Here is a 19003-nt window from a genome sequence, read left to right as displayed (position 1 = left end):
TATAAACCCAAAATCATAGTAAAAAATATATCATAGCAAGAATTCTTAAAATTTAAACTTTAATCAACTATTTTATGGAATCTGGCAGGTTGTAGCAAATATTTTGTATGTTTTGATAAAAATAATCATGTTATCATTTTAAGGCCAGAGACGTGCAATACTATTTTGGGTTAGTCGAGTGAATTTTGAGCAAATTTAATTCATAGTTTGAGTTTACTGTTTCAACTTCTTTCAGAATAAGTCCAAGAGCTTTTATTTTTTCTTTAAAATCGTTTCTTTTTTTTTATTTCTTAGAAAGTCAACATGAATTCGTTTACATTAGTAAACAAAATGTAAATTGATTGAACTCGCCGACAGATAAAATCCGTGAGTTTCTTACAACTTACAGGCTGTGGTGCAACGCGCAAAATAATTTCCCCAAGAAAATTTTGCATGATTCGTGGAAATCATTATTTCAACTTTAATTCAGGTTGTCTTTTTGGTAAAAATTTTTCGTCGCACATGAAAAAAAATCTGATTATTTTGACCCCATTTTAAGAGGAGTTTTATATGTGCTCCAAAAATAAATTAAGTAAAAATCGAAAAATTTCACCAAAATTACTAACACTCTACCAATTGTTTCTTAAGATACCAATTAACTACTATTTAGTCTTATTACAGTGCTAGGTTGCTTTGTTTGGTCGCGATAAGCTGTTAAAGTTGATGTAAATTATCGGCCGAAAATTAGCGAATTTAGTCCAAAACTCTTTTCTTCGATTTTCTCGAAAACTAAGCGCTATTTTACCAAACAAACTACACAGTGGTTTTACTTACACTAAGGCCTACCTAAGTTTAAAATATTAGCAAAATCAAATTTTTCACCCTTGCCGCCCGATGTATGATTTTTGCTGACATGCTCTCTTAAGGCAATTCAAGTACAATTTTTGTTGCACATTAAGTATATATAAAGTATAGTAGTTTAAATACATATTAAGTCAAATATTCAAGTACGAATTAAATATACATTAGTTAGCTGGCAAGACAGAATTAAGTACTCGATAAATAGGGATGAAGTAGTGATTAAGCAATCCATTATACACCTAGTTTGATAATGCCATGTTAAATACAATTCAAGTATATATTAAGTATATGTGACAAATATATATCAAGTAGTTATTAAGGCCATTTTAAGTGCAATTGTTGTTGTACCTTTTATAATCATTAAGTATATATTAAGTAGGTGGTTAAATACATATTAAGTCAAAAATTAAAGTATGGATGAAATATACATTAGTTAGCTGGCAAGACAGAATTAAGTACTTGATAAATAGGGATAAAGCAGTGATTAAATGTAAAGCAAAAATACAAATTAAATACATATTAAGTAGTTCTCAATTACATGTGTTAAGTAGTGATTAATTACATGTTAAGTATACAAAAATTTCCCAAGGGACTCGTTTACTGCTATATTAAAAACAAGGCCATCTATTGCATGGCAATGGTAGCAATATTTAATACACAAATAAAATATTTCATCCACGAATACAATACTTAAATCATGGCTTAATTATTTAAAAGCGTAAAAAATATATTTCATTTAAACATTAATCTCTTTATTTATTCCTTTATTCATTTTCTGAAATTTAAAATTTTTATTTAATTCTAACAGATTTTTATTTAAACTTCATAAATATCTTTAAAATTAAAATCATTTATTCAATCTTTACATTTTCATTTGATATTCCTAGGACGGGCTCGGCCAAATCCGTCTGGGAACGAGATTCAAATGCTAACAGCAAAAATGGCTACCAGGCTACCATGTGTGACAGCGTAAACAGAAGCGAAGAGAGGGAAAAGGTCGGAGAAAAGCTCTTTTCCTCTCTTCACTTCTGTTGACGCCATTGGTACATGTACATATACCAAATTACAAGCACGCCGTCTCTTCGAGGCTTAAGTGTTCAGGTAGGTCAGGATCAAAGTTAGTGTTCTAATTTACAGACCCCACTTTTAAATGCATTTACATTTGGGGCTGTGACTAATTCAGCGGGTAGATTGTTCCATTGACTTATTGTGCATGGTAGAAAGCTGTATTGTATATATCTTTTTTTCTCGAGAGGAATTTTAAAGGATCTGTTGTGATTATTTCTTAAGTTTCTTGTCAAGGGTATCAGTTCATTACAGAGATCTACATCAACTAAGTTGTTTATAATTTTGTACAGCATAACTAATCACTGGTCAGCTCTGCGCTGCTTAAGACTGCGCAAACCAAGCTCTTCCAACATCGTGGTGACACTAGCTTAGCGGCTGTGGTTGTTGCAAGCAAATGTGGCTGCTCTTCTCTGAGCCATTTCGATCTTATTTTGGTTCACTTGGGTAAAAGGGTCCCACACAGTAGACGCATACTCAATTTGAGGACGAAAAAGGTATTTTTGTATGCGTTAGCTTTGATGAGTTTTTGGTGAATTAGCAAGTTCCGTCTCAGAAAGCCTGTGGATGAATTAGCTTTATTGAAAACAGAGCATATATGTTCATTCCAAGAGAGCTTATGATGTACAGTGACACCAAGGTGCTTAACTGCATCTTTTTGCTTAAGGGTCTGGTTGTGTAGGACGTAATCATAGATTAGAGGCTTCCTAAGCCGTGTGACTCAAAGCACATTAATTGTCAGGGTGGAAAGACATCTGCGACTTATTTTCCCATTCTTCAAGAGGTTTAAGATCTTTCTGTATGGTGGCAGCATCGGTTTCAATAGTCAGCAGAAAAAACTGATGCTTCTTTTAATATTGTTTTCCGTAGTGTTGACGGAAGAAACTCAATTAGCCCCCCCCCCCCCCCCCCCCTAGAATTTTGGCTGGATCCGCCATTGAAATAGTCGAACTTTGGACTGTAGTTTAGCTAGAAGATGGTTGATATATATTGAAGATAGTATCGGTCATTAAAAATAATATCAGTCAGGTATGGTAGCCATTTTTGCTGTTAGCATTTGAATCTTGTTCCCAGACGGATTTGGCCGAGCCCGTCCCAGGAATATGAAATGAAAATGTAAAGATTAAATAAATAATTTTAATCTTAAAGATATTTATGAAGTTTAAATGAAAATCTGTTAGAATTAGATATAAATTTTAAACTTCAGAACATTAAAGAAGGAATGAATAAAAAAATTAAAGTTTAAATGAAAAATATTTTTTACGCTTTTAAATAATTAAGCCATGATTTAAATATTTTATTTGTGGATGAAATATTTTATTTGTGGATGAAATATTTTATTTGTGGATGAAATATTTTATTTGTGGATGAAATATTTTATTTGTGGATGAAATATTTTATTTGTGTATTAAATATTGCTACCATTGGATTGCCATAGTCATCCTAAATGATGAGTCGTGGGGGAGGGGAGGGCCAGAAAAAATTGTGCATTATTATTTAGGGGAGGGCCAAATTTTTTTATATCTAAGGAAAGAGAGGGCCACTAAAAAACACAACAAAATTCCTAAGACCTAAACAGATCCATCAAAATACATTAAGAATGGTATCTAAATAGCTTTTGTTGCGAGGTATACTCACTAATGAAGAGCAAGATATGATAGATAATGTTGATGCGAAAGAGTCATCAATTGGGATTCCAATTCATTGTATCAAAATAGCTTCAAAGTTAATAAGTATTTAATGAGGGTTAGGGCCATTTAATTAGCTCAAGATATTCAATTTATCACTTGTACAAGGAATTGTACCAGAGTCTTTCAAAGGTAACACCATGGCCAGTTCCTAAAGGAGGAGATACCTCGGACCCTACTAACTATAGACCGATATCTATTATGTCAACATTATCAAAAATATTTGAGAAACTAGTTCATCAGCAACTATTAGGTTATATTGAAAACGATAAAATTTGGAATGAATTTTAATTCTGACTCAGAAAAAATAAAGCAGATCCAGAGACCAATCTATTATTGAAATTACCGAAAAAAATCCATAGATAGCAACATGAATACTTGTGTATGAAGTCCCATCATTTTCATAGAAAAATAATGACAAAAATGAAAGAAAAATTCAAAGTAAAGAAAAATAACTTTGAAAAATATAAAGAAAATGAAAAATGAAATGAAGAATATAAAAAAAAAAAAAAGAAAAAAAAATGAAAAATATAAAAATTAATTTGATTTATTTAAAATTAAATTAAAAATGAAAATAAAATGAAAAATATAAATATAGAAAAAAAAAAAAAAGAAAAAGAAAATAAAATAAAATTGAGGTTAAAAAAAAGTCAGGCAATCAGTGATGTATTCACCATACGCCACTTTGATTTGGTCAGTGAACCGCTGCTCTCGGATACCGCTGGCTATGAGAACGCAGGGCAGACCCACAAGATTGAATTTCACGAATGATTTCAATAAGAGAAGACAGGGTAAGTAAAGAAGAATAACTTGGAAAAATAAAGATGAAATGAAAAATGAAATGAAAAATGAAAATAAAATGAAAAATAAAAAAATTAAATGAATGTGATGAAAATTGAAAGAAAAATGAAATGAAAAATACGGAATCCCTAGAGGGTCATTTCAGACTTCAAAGCTAGAATATTTCAGACTTCAGACTTCAGCCAGCGCCAGCCAGCCTTATTTATACATTTTGCAAAACTCACTCAAGCTTTTCTTTCAAATTGTGGTCGAATATGAATTATCCGGCTTTTTAGTTACATCCAGGTTCCAATTACTTCACTGACATTCACTGATTAAAAAATGCAGACTTCAGGGTTGAAGTCTGAATTTCAGACTTCAGAAAAGAAACTTCAGATATCAGATTATGATAAGTAAATACCAAAATTGAAATTGCAAAGCTTGCTGACACTGCGTAGGTCGGCCCTAGGGGAGGGGGAGGGGAAATGGGAGGAGGAGAGTGGGTAAAAAATGGAGGGCTCTCCCTCCTTATTCTCTTTCCCTTCCCCCCTAGAGCCGAGCTACACAGGCTATGGTAATGTATGTGAGTGGAGTTGTTTGTTGGTTCTCTCCTGTGCTCGTAGGGTTTTTCTCCGAGTTCTGCAGTTGTTGTGATTGTAACATGCTGTGATGTGCCAGTCCAAACTTAATAGATTTGTTTTACTTGGCAAAAAAGCTGAGTCAAGAAAGAAAATACCTCTTCCTCCATTTTGTCAATGAGTTTGTACTATGGGGAAGTCCACTGGAAGTCCGAACAAGCCTGAAATATCCTAAGACTGAAATATCCAAAGTCCGAATTCTGAAATATCCAAAGTCCGAATTCTGAAATATCCAAAGTCTGAAGTCTGAAATGTCCCTTCAGGGCTTGCGTAGAAAAATAGAAATATAGATTAAAAAAAAAAATGAAAAATAAAATAAGAAAAAATTGAGATTGATAAAAAAAAAATTAAATTAAAAAATAAAATAAAATAAAAATAAGATAAGAAAGGAAATAAGAAAAAAAGAAAGAAAGAAAGAAAGAAAAAGCAAGCATTAGATTTGTATTAGATTTGGATTTTGCAATGAGAACGATGGGCCAGTGCATGGCTCAGTGTTCTCATAGTGAAATCATCCAAGAAATTCGATCTTGTGGGTCGTACCAGCGTTCTCATAGCCAGTGGTATGTGAGAGCAGCGGTTCACTCACCAAATCCAATTGGCGTCTGGTGTAAACATCACTGTTCGCCTTAATTTTTTTTTTCAACCTCAAGGTTATTCTATTTTATTTTTCATTGTTTTTATTTTATGTCTATTTATATTCTTCATTTGAATTTTCAATTGATGTTTTTTATCAAAGTTATTTTTCTTAACTTTAAATTTTTCTTTCATTGTTGTCATAATTTTGGTATGAGAATGATGGGCCAGCATAGAGGGGTTAATATGAATGTAAATGTGTAGGCGGTGATTTAGCACATCAATGTGTAATATGCAAACATAATAATACTTGAGTAGTGCGTTGAATTAGCTGAAGCACTTGGCAATATAAGACAATATAAGAATAGATAATTAGAACTATTTAGTACAATTTAGTTATTAGTGTTTGAGGGCTTAATGGTTTGCACTCTACCAACAACTCTATGCTACTATTGATAGTAAGAATAATAAAATAGTTCAATAATAAATGTATAATTTTGTAAAAATAAAAAAAGTATATGTTTTTTGTATATGTTGACATTCAAGTAATTGAATAGAAAAGATGCTCATAAGAATGAAAACACGAAATGAGTAGTGGCTAACGCAAAAAGTTAGAGTTCATTTAGGCTGTAGGCATTGAAAAATAGCAACATATTATGCAAAAAGTAAGGCTAAACATTGTAATTGAGGTGAAGTAATATAAATAAAACAATGGTAATGTAATGAATAGTACAAAGACTGAAAGCGTGCAACTGCTGAAGCATGGAAAGCCAACAAAAGAGTGTAAAGTGTTGGCGACTTTGAGTGTTTGCAGTCTAGCGAAGGACTATGAATAACAAGCAGTTAAAAAACAATAAAGGAAGCTTACCTGGGTTGTAGAGCAGGCTGTATTGGAAGGAAGTAAGGAGCAGAAGAAGTGTGGCAAACAAAAAGGCGTGGAGTATAGGAGATTAGCATATAGGCCGCGTATAAAGAGAGGGTTGGGATCGAGGTGGTTCAGTCGCTCGTCGCTGGTCGGTAGAAGAAGAAAGGGGAAGGAAATTGGAGATCAGCCACTAGGTGCCCGAAGGCATCATTAAGCCTAATGAAGGCAGCAATGTAGCTCTGCACGAAGAAGTGTGTAGAGGGTCTTGCATGGTGAGCAATAGGGAGGTTTTTTTTGGCCATCAATAGGGAGAAAAAGGTCAGTTTTACGAAGTAGAAAATGTAGTGCTACCATGTAGGGCCAGACCTAGTGGCTCGATCTGTGTTTGGGCACCCTCACGGGAAGTTTGAGAGGCTGGTGAACGACTGGCCTTGAGGCGACGAGCGGACTGGAGGGTGTCCTTAATACAGTAGGGGGCTATGCCGGTGGGCCATACCGTTGGGTTTCCTGTGTTTCTTTGCCTTCAGTTAGGGGGGCAGTGTAGCCGTTGGTGTTTGGGCGCCAACACTTACTGTTTTGGCGCCAACCGTTGAGCACGCGCGTCTATCTAGACATCAGGCACGGCTGTTTCGTTGTGGACATTAGGTTTCAGGCCACTACTCGGCCAATCCATGTTGCTATGCACGTCTTTCGCTAGCAACCAAAATGGCGCCGAATTTAAAATTGTTCGCCATGAGAAAAAAACCTTTATTTTTTCACTAAACACAAACTATTTTTGAAAGCAAATATATTTCAGAGGTACCTGCAAGCCTTCTTTCTCGATTTTGTATTTTGAAATTTTGTTTTAACGAAAAAATATCATTTTCAAATCTTTGTAACTACGAAGTACGATCGTAGTCGTCCTTTTAAAGACAATAAATTAAGTGATTTTTGAAGTCTAATGGGAGCTTAATGGAAGTTTTTACAGGACCAGGTAAGCAACAATTCTTACCTATACCTCTTTTACTTTGTGTTTCTTTTCAAATTATTTAATGTCCATTTTTTTTCATCTTATATTTGGTATCGTAAATATGTGGATTCACAGGTTCGCAGAAGTACCATCACGAAAACCTGCAGCGTTGTTGTCGTATTTGTGGGGAGTATAGCGGAAGCAAAGTAAAACAATATTTCAGAGAATGCCATAAGTTCGCAGAGAAAATTTTAGTTACGTTTGGTGTGGACGTCGAAAATGATATTTCAGACATTTATCCGACTAAAATGTGCAATAAATGTTACATTAAGTGTTTCAAACGGGAAGTACATCACAACTTGAAAGTCTCCAAAGATGTATTTATATTTAAGTGGTTTCCTCATCAAGATAACTCATGTGATATCTGCAAAGTATTTAAGACATTTCAGAATGGAGGAAGAAAAAGAAAAAATATGAAATCAAGGGGACGCCCGGCCAAGAAAAAACAAATTACTAAAACCTCTTTCGACTCTTTAGAAGAAATAACAAACGCTATACCGAAGGAAATAATTCCCGTTGCCACTACTAGTAAAATGCCAGCTCTTGAGCGATTTGTCTTACCACCAGAAGAACTTGTCTGTTCCGTCTGTAAAGAAGTTCTTGACAGGCCTTTAGAATGCCCTTGTGAACATCACTTCTGCTATGAATGTATAGCCGAATGGATATATAACACTGGAAACTCCTCAAGTTGCCCCCTTTGTAAAAACCCTGTCAGTGTTGAGACCCTTTCTAAAGTTCCCCGTTTAGTTTTAAACCTTTTGTGCTCCCTTCTGGTGTCTTGTTCTTCTTGTAAAACCCCTGTACGTCTTGACTGTCTTGAAAAACACGAGGAAAGCTGTACAAAGTACCTGGCTCAACCATGTAGTACCACGGTATCAGAAGTATTGAAAACCCCTTGTAGTGCTCCTCTATCATCTTCCGAGGAAATTCTGGCAACTCACTTGATGAAAAGAAAAATGAACAACTCTACTTCATCACAGATAATTTTAAAAACAGGGGGCACTGTAAGTACCTTAAACCTCCGGGGGTAATTACTCCCACATAACAAAGGGCTGAGAGGATTGAGGTTGAGATCATAAGTCATTCCCTATTTTAGGGCTCAAAAAGGAAAACCTGTGGGTTTTCTCATGATTTTTGTTGTATATGATTTATCTCCTGTTTCAAAGTGGTATTTTTAGGGCTAAAATTAAACCAGGACCACGCCCTAACTGTAAAGTATCTTTTAGGGTTTAAATTTATTTTTTTAATGATCATCCTGCCCTTTTTACATGGGAGTACCCCCAGCTTACATCTTCCTCATTTGGGCATAATGTTGTTCCCATTACAAAGTTCTTTGCTACTTATTTTATTAATAATGACTGAAAAAATATGGCATCAGAATATGATTTTAAAAATAATCGAGGCCAAATTAGAAAGCCCAGTTCAATAGAGGGCAGGTCATATATGCGTAAAAGAATAACTAGCTACGTAGTGCTTAAAAATATCAGTTATCTGCTACTTAATAACTAAGGATTCACTCATGCATGAACCAAAGAAAGGCACTTAAGAGGTATTTGCTTCAGTTCTCAATGTTCTACTCCAGTAATATCCAATAGCAATTAGACAATACGCCTTTGGTTTTGTTTCACTAATCTCACACCCTAGAAAAATAACTATCCTATTTACATGTTCAATATTGTGCAATGATGTCTAACTTGGATGACAAAATCCAAATTAATGCTCATATGAAAATATATCCACCATCAACATACCACAAATAATATATAACTCAATCCTGTTAACAGCCCCTTCAACTCTCAGTTGCCAAGCAAGCCCGTGTTGGCAGTTCTACTGCTAGCAAAAAAACTTTACAACGGAGAGCACTGGTGCTTTACAATGTTCGAAAAAACATCAGTGGTGGGTCTGACGAGGACATGAAGGCTCAACATATCCGTGATATTCAAATAATGAAAAGATCTCATAGAAAAGAGTTAATCAAGTTGTCTGGAGTGAAGCTGTCAGTGCCACCAGGACAGGGGTTGGCCATTAAAACTGAGCTTGGGATTCCCTGGAATAAAATGCGGCACATTAGAAGGTTTGAATATCCTACATGTATGAAACTAATTTTTCTTAGGTATAACATGTTGGCTAAAACTTTTCAATTAATCCTGACTATTCTTGAAACTCTTTTAGGTGGTTAGACAGCTGGGGTGTCCAAATGGCTAGTGAGAAGGAGCAAAGAGTGTTATCGAAAAAACAAAAAATTAAGGATGTTTACTGTGAGGGAATGCCATTTCTTTTTACCAAATCAGGTGGGGGGACGGAGATACGGATGACTGAGTGTGCTATGATTCAAAATTTACATGGTCTTGTTCTTGGTTATCTTGAAGAGCACAGCAAGTAAGTTGTTGTACTATAATATTATTGATAGGTAGTCAAAAGGAAAATAAACACATTGACTATGGCAACTAATTTTAACACCAAAAAGTCAATGTACTAGCCACAAGTTAAAACACATTTTGTAAATATAGTTAATGTACCTCTTCAAAACATTTTTTGCAACCTAGACACAACAGCCTGACCTGGCATGATGGGCTAGTGCCAAGTGATGAAATCTGGGTAAAAGTAGGAGGTGACAAAGGAGGAGGAAGTGTTAAGATGGGCTTTGAACTGGCTAATGTTGCTAGCCCAAATTCCATCAAAAATACAGTGGTTTTTTCAATGTTTGAAGCTCCAGACTCTATTCACAATCTTGAAATTGCTTTGAAACAGTACCAGGATGTGACCAGTTTACAGCAAGAGACATGGAGGTAAATAAGCCCTATGTATTTGCTATATGGGTATGGTAATTGAGCTTCTTGTCTTTGATACACATTTAACTTTATATATACATTTATATGTTTAATTTTAAATTGTCTTGAATAGGGACTATTGTCCTGGCAAGGATCATAACTTTTCACTTTAGTGTGTCTTAGATAGGGTAATAAATTTTGACCTAAAGGTATAGAATTTCTGCTTGAGTCTCAATCTGTCTTGAATAGGGCATGGAGTTCTAAGATATCACTGCGTCTTAGATAGGGTGAGGGTTATTGGGGCTCCGATCCCCTATCATGACCCAGTCCATGTACCAACCCCCCCCCTCCTCCCCCGTTAATAAGTTCTCTTTTCTGCTAGTAAATAAATTAAGAAAATGTTGTGCGTATCTTTGACCAATTTATAATTTTACAATGAAAATCAATTTTTTGGCTTTACAGAGACTTGTCCTTTAAATTGTTTTTTTTATGGAGATTACGCTTTCCTATGCACAGTCTTTGGAATATCTGGTGCCAGTGGCGAGTATAAAATTAGGGAAAATCAATTATTACCAGTTGTACATTACTTACCATAATGCAAGTGCCAAAAAAGGAAACCAATGAAGAATTTCCAGTAGTTACATGAATAGGCAATCTATATATAAAAGTATAAATTAGCATTTGATTATTGTTAACAATGTAAAACACATGCATTATAATATTGTAGGCAAATACTGTTGTTTGTGGTGTTTGATAACTCAAACTGAAATGCAAGAGTCACTTGATGAGAGAGGAAAGAAACCAAGCAGAACTATAGAAACTCTGAAAGAGGACAACAAATGGTTCATAGAGGCAGGGTCAAATATCAAGAAGGCTAAAATGTTTAACAATGCAATCCGACCACCTCTATTTGATATCCCAATCGAACAGGTAGGCAGACTAATTTTAAAACAGTTTCCATAGCAACTAATAGCAAAAATTCAAATATAAAATTATATGAAGTTTTGAACACTGTTGTTTGTAATGAAAATAGGTATTTAACCTAAATAGATGAGGAGAAAAACTAATGCTAAGGTTTAAATACTGCACCAGCAGAGATAAAGAACAACCAATCCATATGAGCACTCGAAATCCATATGATCACTCGATTTGATGAATGTCTTTTTAAGGTTTGCTTGCCTGGACTTCATATCAGCATTGGAATTTTTAATAGACTCTATGACCTACTTGTGCAAGAACTTCATACTTTAGACATCCACATTGCAAATGAAATTAGAGATGGAGAGGTGAGATTCAACAATCATTCATCAAAATTAATTTCATGGTAAAACACTCATCCAGTTTAATGCAAAACAATACAGATTGGAAATCATGAATTCCAAAACTATATTGAAGGAATCAAAGTCCATCAAAATTTAAAAAACCAAGAGTCCAACCTTTTGGAAGAAGCACAAGAGTTGGAATCAATGGCATCCTATAATGCAATGCGATTCAACAATGAAGAACAGGTGGAATTTCTGTTAGACAGGGCAGATAGCCTACGCAGTCAAGCTAATGACTTAGTGAGTAGATAAAATTATCTGTAATATGAGGCCAACATGGTATTCTCTCATACTGTACTTTGAAAACTTCAATGTAAAACAAAACTCTTATTATTTCAATCCATAGTATACTACTGATATTCTTTCAATTAGAGGTGAATTTGCATAAATCATATTGTGAAACACATTTCAGACACTACGTATGGCCTCGGTCTCTGTTCCAGTACTACCCAATGAGGATGGTCCCTGTGTGCAAGAACTAGCAAGAGTACTCAAGAAAATAGGGGCTGAAAGACAAGCCTACCATGGAGGTAGTTTCAATGGAAATCACACAAATAAATGTCTGAAGGTAATTAACAGTAATAAAAAGTAATAAAAATCAACTCATAAAAAATTATAATTTGATCTAGAAATGGCCTGGATGAAAATTACTCTGTGTAAATCTAGTGGCCCTATCAAATTGTGTAGTTTATTGTTAGTTTAGAAAAAAAAACAGCTAAAATCTGAACCAGTAAAATTGAAACTAAATTCAGAATGACAGTATTAAGAAAATACACTAACTCAAACTCTTAATTTTAGGTTACTAGTATAGATCAACTGAAACAAATACCTATCCTGGTATGCAGTCAATTGCTGAAAAAAGATGTGATAGAAGCTGAACTAATTTCTGACAAGTTCGGACAAGTTCTTCAAACCTTTGGCAAAGTACACAGAACTCTAAATAGCTCACGAAAGCTTGAAGAAAATGAAATAGCTGAGTTAGGTAATTATATCTTAAACTTGAACTTATATGTTGGAATAAAAATAAGATGTAAAAAATTCATTCATAAATTTAATTTATGTTTTTACAGAACAAAATGTGTCATTGTTCATGAAGCTGTATAGAGCATTTTTTCCGCATGCATCAGTCCTACCCAAAATGCATTTTTTGGAAGATCATGCCCTTGAATGGGTAAGAAGATTCAACACAGGTCTTGGACTGCTTGGGGAACAAGGTGCAGAATCCATTCATCACGAATTTAATGAACTTTCCAGAACATATTCATGCATTAGGAACAAAGAAGAAAAGCTGAAATGTATGATAGAAGAGCATAACAGAAGATGCAACCCTGTTAATCGAGATCTAATTCCAGAAATCAAAAGAAGAAAGAAAAAAGAAGAATGAAACTTGGCAATGCTTCACTTTAGAAATGTGAGTAAGCTTATCAATTAAGTGGCACGCATATAGACACTAGTAGACACTACTGTAGATGACTTTTTTATAAATAGAGTCATGAAAATTTAATTAGAAAATCATATTGCCACCAATCCAAAAAATCTCAAATAATCGTTTTTTTGTCCGAAAACATAATTTGGGAAATGTGCAATGAACTACTTTGTTTATCTTATTTTACATACATGATGTAATACATCATCTGTAGATCACAAGCTTGGCATAATATTATCTACAATTTACAGCTGTATGAACAGCACTAAACTGCGTTAAAAATCAAGACCTCAATCGTTTACTGTATTCGAAGCTATTAAAAGGTGATTCAGAATTGATCGTAAGCTAAATAAGTTCAGTTTCACTGACCATATTAAAATTAAGCTTAAGCTTATTATTAGCTTCGAATTCAATACGCTTATTTAAAAAAATCGAAAATGTCTCGATAAAAAAATGGACATAAATAATATTTCTCATATTTAATTACATTGACAGCATATCTTTGCGTTTTGGACTCACCTGAGACTTGGAAAACTTCCATTCCTGAAGCAATTACGCTGAACATCTCAACCTTCTGAACCATGTGGACCATAACCGCCATTTTGCTCGTACGTTGTCCAGATTAAGAACTCAACGAAGTCAAGTTTTATTTAGGGAAAAATCTACTTCCAAACTTGGGAGCACTCAATTTTACAAGCATCCTACCAATCCTGCTAAATGACTTTGTTGTATTTAAAGATCTTGAGGGGAAAAATCATTTTTTTTTAAGGATCTACGAACTTTCGACTCTCAAACCCTCGATGACAGAAACTACAGCCTCGATTCAAAACAGTTTGGCCGCGTTTTTCTGCACATTCCGAAGACTGAAACCTAATGTCCATTTTTTATTGAGTGGAAACAGCCGTGCAGGCCTCGGGCCTCGTGATGACGTGTCGGTGATCACGTCCTCTCGATCACGTCTATTATTTTACAGTGAGAAGGCTTTTTTCTCTCTAGACAAAAACCCATTAAGCGGTGTCTAGACACTGTTTTTTATAGATCAATAACAGAGCGCTCAGTAAGATTTCGATTCGTTTCTATCGCTCCATGAAGCTACTTTAATTCTTCAAAACGATGACTTTTCTTCGATCGACTTCAATATTGGTTCTCCGTGGCAGTGAAGGTTGCCGAAGGGCTTTACTGCTTCTAAACTATAAACAAAACAAGCCACAAGTTACGACAAGAAAGGACTGCTTCGATCAACAGCGATCGATTGATCGATGCGAAGGCGAACTTAACTCTCTTCCTTACGAGCGGAATTGGAGCTCATTCAATCCGTCAGTGAGCTAGATAACATTGATATCAAGCTTCTTCGATCACTCAACAGCTAGCCATTCATTCAATCAGTCAGTGAGCTGGATAACATGGATATCAAGCTTCTTCGATCTGTCAACAGCCAGCCATTCAACTAGCTAAAGCGCTTGAACAAACAACATCAATACTTCGAAGCCTCAAGTCAAGACAGAACTAGTTTGATATTTAAAGTGTTTATTTATTCTACGATATGGATAGTTCTATCTATGTATTTCAGTTTATGTTCTATGTAATTCACTTAATAGCTAGCTAGCTTTTATTACCAGTTCTTGATTTATTTACAAACAGCAGTGATTTGTTATTGTTTCGAAAGCGCTTAGCGGCTCGCTCAATGTTATTGTTTCAATTACTTTGAAGTCTTGATTTAGGCGAGCACAAACAACAACAACAAAGGGAGTGATTCTATCTTGTTCAAAGGATGAATTGATAATAATAATAGGTCTTTCTTTCATAAGGTAGAAACACATATCCTATGTTACAATGTTGACATCCTAGTAGAAAAGAACAAAGTGTAAACATATGAAATATAAACATTGCTAAACCATTGTAATAGTAATTATTTTAGAAGTATGAAATTTAACTGCTAACGAAGCTAGATTCTAAGTGCTGTCTTCATGTATCATCGAACTCCAACAAACACTGACCGCTATTATTAAACATTATCAGTATTGTAGAATTATTTACTTTTGACTACCTCATTCATTAATTTAGCTACTACACTTTTGTTTCTAATTACTTCTTGAGTTTCATCAGCCAAGGGTTTGCCCTCCAGCTATTGAGAATAACAATAATAACATGAAACTATAATAATTATGATAATAATAATTCATTCATTCAATAAGTTCATTCTTTTGAAGACATCAATATTCTGATTTAGTTCTGATTATTATTATTATTATTATTATTATTATTATTATTATTATTATTATTATTATTCCATTATTATTCAGTCATGATTCAGCGCATAGAGTAAGTAATATCTATTGGGTATAAGATGAATGTGAATATAATATGAACTACAATGCGAATGATATTTCTATAACTACTACCATCCGTACAACAAGGATGAGGGTGAAGGGTTGGGGTATACTATATAAGATGAATGTGAATAAAATTATATACAATATGAATGAATGCGAATGATATTTATTTCATCCCTACAACAAGGATTATACTATGGGTTGTACATGAATGTGGGTTATACTATGTAAGATGAATATGACTCAACTCAAATACTATTCCTATGCTATTTCTTTGCGACTACTAGCATAGCATTTCATCAATAATAAACAAAGTCTTCCATCAGTGTTCAGTCATGATCCAGTGTATTGGGTACTGTCTGTGAGATGTAAGATCAGTGTGAATCTAAAATCAAATACAATACGTATAACAAGCATGGCTTACTTGTCCCTACAACAAGGGTGAGGGTTGGGGAGGGGTTTATGATGAGCTATTAATTACTTATAGAAGTATCCCCTTACAGCTTTCCCCTGTTTTGAATAAGGTCTATATCTCATTCAATATTGAAAGGCTTGCAACCACACTGCTAAGAGGTAATGTCCTTAAGGCAAGCTGTACAACAAACTATCAAAAACTCAATAAAAGTATCCCTTTACAGCCTTCCCCTGTTTTGAATGACGGCTGGAAATCATTCAACAATAAACAACTTTCACTCAATCTTAGCCTTACGACCCTTACAACCCTTACCAACCTTACCAACCTTACCAACCTTACCACCCTTACCACCCTTACCACCCTCACAACCCTCACTACCCTTACTACCCTTACTACCCTCACAACCCTTACTACTTACTATAACTTACTTACTATTACTTACTATTACTTACTTACATACATACTTACTTACTTACTTACCTACTTACTTACTTACTTACTTACTTACTATTACTTACTATTACTTACTATTACTTACTATTGCTTACTATTACTTACTATTACTTACTATTACTTACTATTACTTACTATTACCTACTTACTATCTTACACCCTTATCTTATACCCTTTGCCTATAGCCTATAGCCTAAACCTTATACCTTGTACCTTGTACCTTGTACCTTGTACCTTGTACCTTGTACCTTGTACCTTGTACCCTGACACTATACCCTTACCCTAACCCTAACCTATACCTAACCTAACCTAACCTATACCGTATACCCTAAACCCTACACTAACCCTACACTATACCCACACAACCTATACCCAACAAACTTACCTTACCCTATACCCTATACCTTACCCTACACCCTATATCTTATACTCTTACCCTATACCCCATACCCTTACCCTAACCTATCCCATACCCACCTATATCTAGACCTTACCTATACCCTGAACCCCTACCTTACACCATCCCTTACACCATACCTTACACCATTACCTAACCATACCTTAACCCGGACCGAGAACAGGACCGAACCAGACCGGATACCGACTAACCTATACCGACCCATACCGTACACCACGACCTACACCATTACCTACAAGCGACACCCGATACCCATACCCTATACACCCCTACCCTATCACCTAACACCAGACCTTAACCCTTACCTAACCATTACGGACACCAGACCTTCACACCACGAACCCTACCAATACCTAGACCAGGCACACGAGGACCAGAGAGCACGGACACGAGACCGAGACCCGAGACCGGAGACGGAGAGCCGGACACGAGACACGTATCACAGACACGTACCCGATACCAATACCCGGACACACGAGACCGGTGAGCCTGAGACCCGACCCATACCCCTCATACCCGAGACCCTACCCGTACCCCTCAGACCCGGACCCGATTACCCGCAAACCCCGACCTACACCATGGCCTTACCAGACCGGAGACTTAGACGGAGACCTGATACCTTATACCTTATACCTAGACCTTATACCTTAGACCTATTACCTTAACCGATACCTTATACCTTATGCTTATGCCTTATGCCTTATGCCTTATGCCTTATGCCGGAACCTTATACCGGAGGCCCGGAGACCGAGACCGATACCGGGACCGGAGACCGGAGACCGGAGACCGAGACCGGAGAAGCGAGGACCGGAGAGGAGACGAGACCGGAGACCGGAGACCGGAGACCGTAGACCGGAACCGGAGACCGAACCGAGTACCGGACAGACCAAACTGAGACCGTATCACGGAGACGATACCAGACCTAGACAACCGACACATACCCGAACCCGACCTTGATACCATAACTGATAACCTAACCCTACCTATACCTTACTATACCGAAACCCTACCTTATACACTATACCCGTACCTTACATCTTACACACCCTTACCTTACATCTTACACCCTTACCTTACATCTTACACCCTTACCTTACATATTACACCCTTACCCTATACCTATACCCTATACCTTTACCCTGTACCCTAAACACTATACCCCATACCCTATACCCTAGAAGTTATATGTGAGAAATACGAAAATTTTTCAAAGTGCCAAGACTGGCAACCTTAATTTTGATGCTATCTATCTCATTGAATATTCAACACCTGTCACACAAACTTCACGCGTAAGTAGTTCCGACAATGAGCTAATGGAAGAGCACAAGACAACATGCATTCATCAATGCCTTACATGATTGCCCCTGGAATAAAGTTAGGGTTACCGCTTACAAATTAAGCTTAACCCTAACCAAGACCCTAAAACCACAGGAAACCCATAAAAATTAGAAAATTCTAAGATTTTACTTAGGGTAGTAAAATGCGAAAAAAAACCCTAAACCCTAATCCTAACCCCAACCAAGACTCTAAAACCACAGGAAACCCAGAAACCAAAAAGAAAAATCTAAGAGGCACGGCGGGTAGGGTAGTGAAAAGAAAGAACACCCTAAACCCGAACCCGAACCGACCGAACCCTAAACCCTAAACCCAAACCCAACCGACCCGAACCAACCCGACCCGAAACCGAACCCAACCCGAACCCGAACACGAACCCGAACCCGAAACCGAACCCGAACCCGAACCGAAACCCGAACAACCCCGAACCCGAAACCCGAACCGAACCCGAACCCGAACCGAACCCGAACCCGGAACCCGAACCCGAACCCGAACCCGAACCCGGAAACCCGAACCGAACCCAACCCGAACCCGAACCCGACCCCGAACCCGAACCCGAACCGAACCGAACCCAGAACCCAACCCAACCCAAACCCGAACTCCGAACCGACCCGAACCCGAACCGAACCCGAACCCGAACCCGAAACCCGGAACCCGAGACACGAAACCCTAACCGCAACCCGAACCCCGAACCCGAACCCGAACCCCGAACCCGACACCCGAAACCCGAAACCCAACCCGAACCCGACCCGAACCCGAAACCGAATCAAGAACCCGAAACCCGGAACCCGAACCCGAACCGAACCGAAACACGAACCCGGAAACCCGAACTAGAATCCGACGGCCGAACCCGAACCTCGAACCCGAAAACCCGAACCCTAGACCCGAACCCTAACACCCGAACCCGAACCCGACCCCTAACCCGAACTCCGAACCCGAAACCCGAACCCGGAACCCGAACCCGAACCCGAAACCCGAACGCCGAACCCGAAAGCCCGAACCCGAAGCCCGAACCCGAAGCCCGACCCTGAAAACCTCGAACCGCGAACGCCGAACCTCGAACCCGAACCCG

The 19003-nt window shown here is 36.9% G+C and overlaps 2 protein-coding genes and 1 long non-coding RNA gene across 6 annotated transcripts; 2 read left to right on the top strand and 1 right to left on the bottom strand.

The window, feature by feature from the left end:
* Nucleotides 1–6992: 6992 nt before the first annotated feature.
* LOC148906083 (V(D)J recombination-activating protein 1-like) lies at nt 6993–9241 on the top strand. The gene is made up of 2 exons (XM_089038604.1): nt 6993–7422; nt 7534–9241. The coding sequence occupies exons 1-2, from the start codon at nt 7401–7403 to the stop codon at nt 8487–8489; spliced, it is 978 nt and encodes a 325-aa protein (XP_088894730.1). The 5' UTR covers nt 6993–7400; the 3' UTR covers nt 8490–9241.
* On the bottom strand, nt 7545–13572 carry LOC148906082 (uncharacterized). The gene is made up of 4 exons (XR_016121481.1): nt 13497–13572; nt 10821–10884; nt 8020–9505; nt 7545–7559 (listed from the first exon to the last, which is right to left on the bottom strand). It is a non-coding gene; the product is annotated as an uncharacterized LOC148906082 (long non-coding RNA).
* Nucleotides 10110–15460, top strand: LOC116305861 (uncharacterized). Of its 4 annotated transcripts, XM_089038601.1 has the most exons (8): nt 10110–10247; nt 10957–11159; nt 11399–11515; nt 11591–11791; nt 11964–12119; nt 12350–12533; nt 12622–12962; nt 13473–15460. In XM_089038601.1, exons 2-7 carry the CDS (start codon nt 10998–11000, stop codon nt 12933–12935), a joined length of 1134 nt encoding a protein of 377 aa, XP_088894727.1. In that variant the 5' UTR covers nt 10110–10247; nt 10957–10997; the 3' UTR covers nt 12936–12962; nt 13473–15460. The 4 variants fall into 4 exon arrangements, with proteins under 4 accessions (XP_088894727.1, XP_088894726.1, XP_088894728.1 ...); XM_089038600.1 differs by lacking the exon at nt 10110–10247 and having other exon boundaries at nt 10923–11159; XM_089038602.1 differs by lacking the exons at nt 10110–10247; nt 11399–11515 and having other exon boundaries at nt 10923–11159.
* Nucleotides 15461–19003: the final 3543 nt, after the last annotated feature.

This window comes from Actinia tenebrosa, unplaced genomic scaffold (assembly GCF_029948245.1).
Source record: "Actinia tenebrosa isolate PJP-AT-01 unplaced genomic scaffold, QUT_ActTen_1.0 PGA_scaffold6__47_contigs__length_16458017, whole genome shotgun sequence".
NCBI classification, from domain to species: Eukaryota; Metazoa; Cnidaria; class Anthozoa; order Actiniaria; family Actiniidae; genus Actinia; species Actinia tenebrosa.
This window is presented reverse-complemented; position numbering and strand designations above follow the sequence as displayed.

Excerpts from the sequence above, each read along its gene's own strand:
- LOC148906083 (XM_089038604.1), top strand. The coding sequence starts at position 7,401 with ATGGAAGTTTTTACAGGACCAG. Across the intron at positions 7,423-7,533 it reads GGAAGTTTTTACAGGACCAG|GTTCGCAGAAGTACCATCAC; the intron begins GTAAGCAACAAT and ends GTGGATTCACAG.
- LOC116305861 (XM_089038600.1), top strand. The coding sequence starts at position 10,938 with ATGCATTATAATATTGTAGGCAAATACTGTTGTTTGTGGTGTTTGATA. Across the intron at positions 11,160-11,398 it reads TTGATATCCCAATCGAACAG|GTTTGCTTGCCTGGACTTCA; the intron begins GTAGGCAGACTA and ends TGTCTTTTTAAG. Across the intron at positions 11,792-11,963 it reads GCAGTCAAGCTAATGACTTA|ACACTACGTATGGCCTCGGT; the intron begins GTGAGTAGATAA and ends AACACATTTCAG.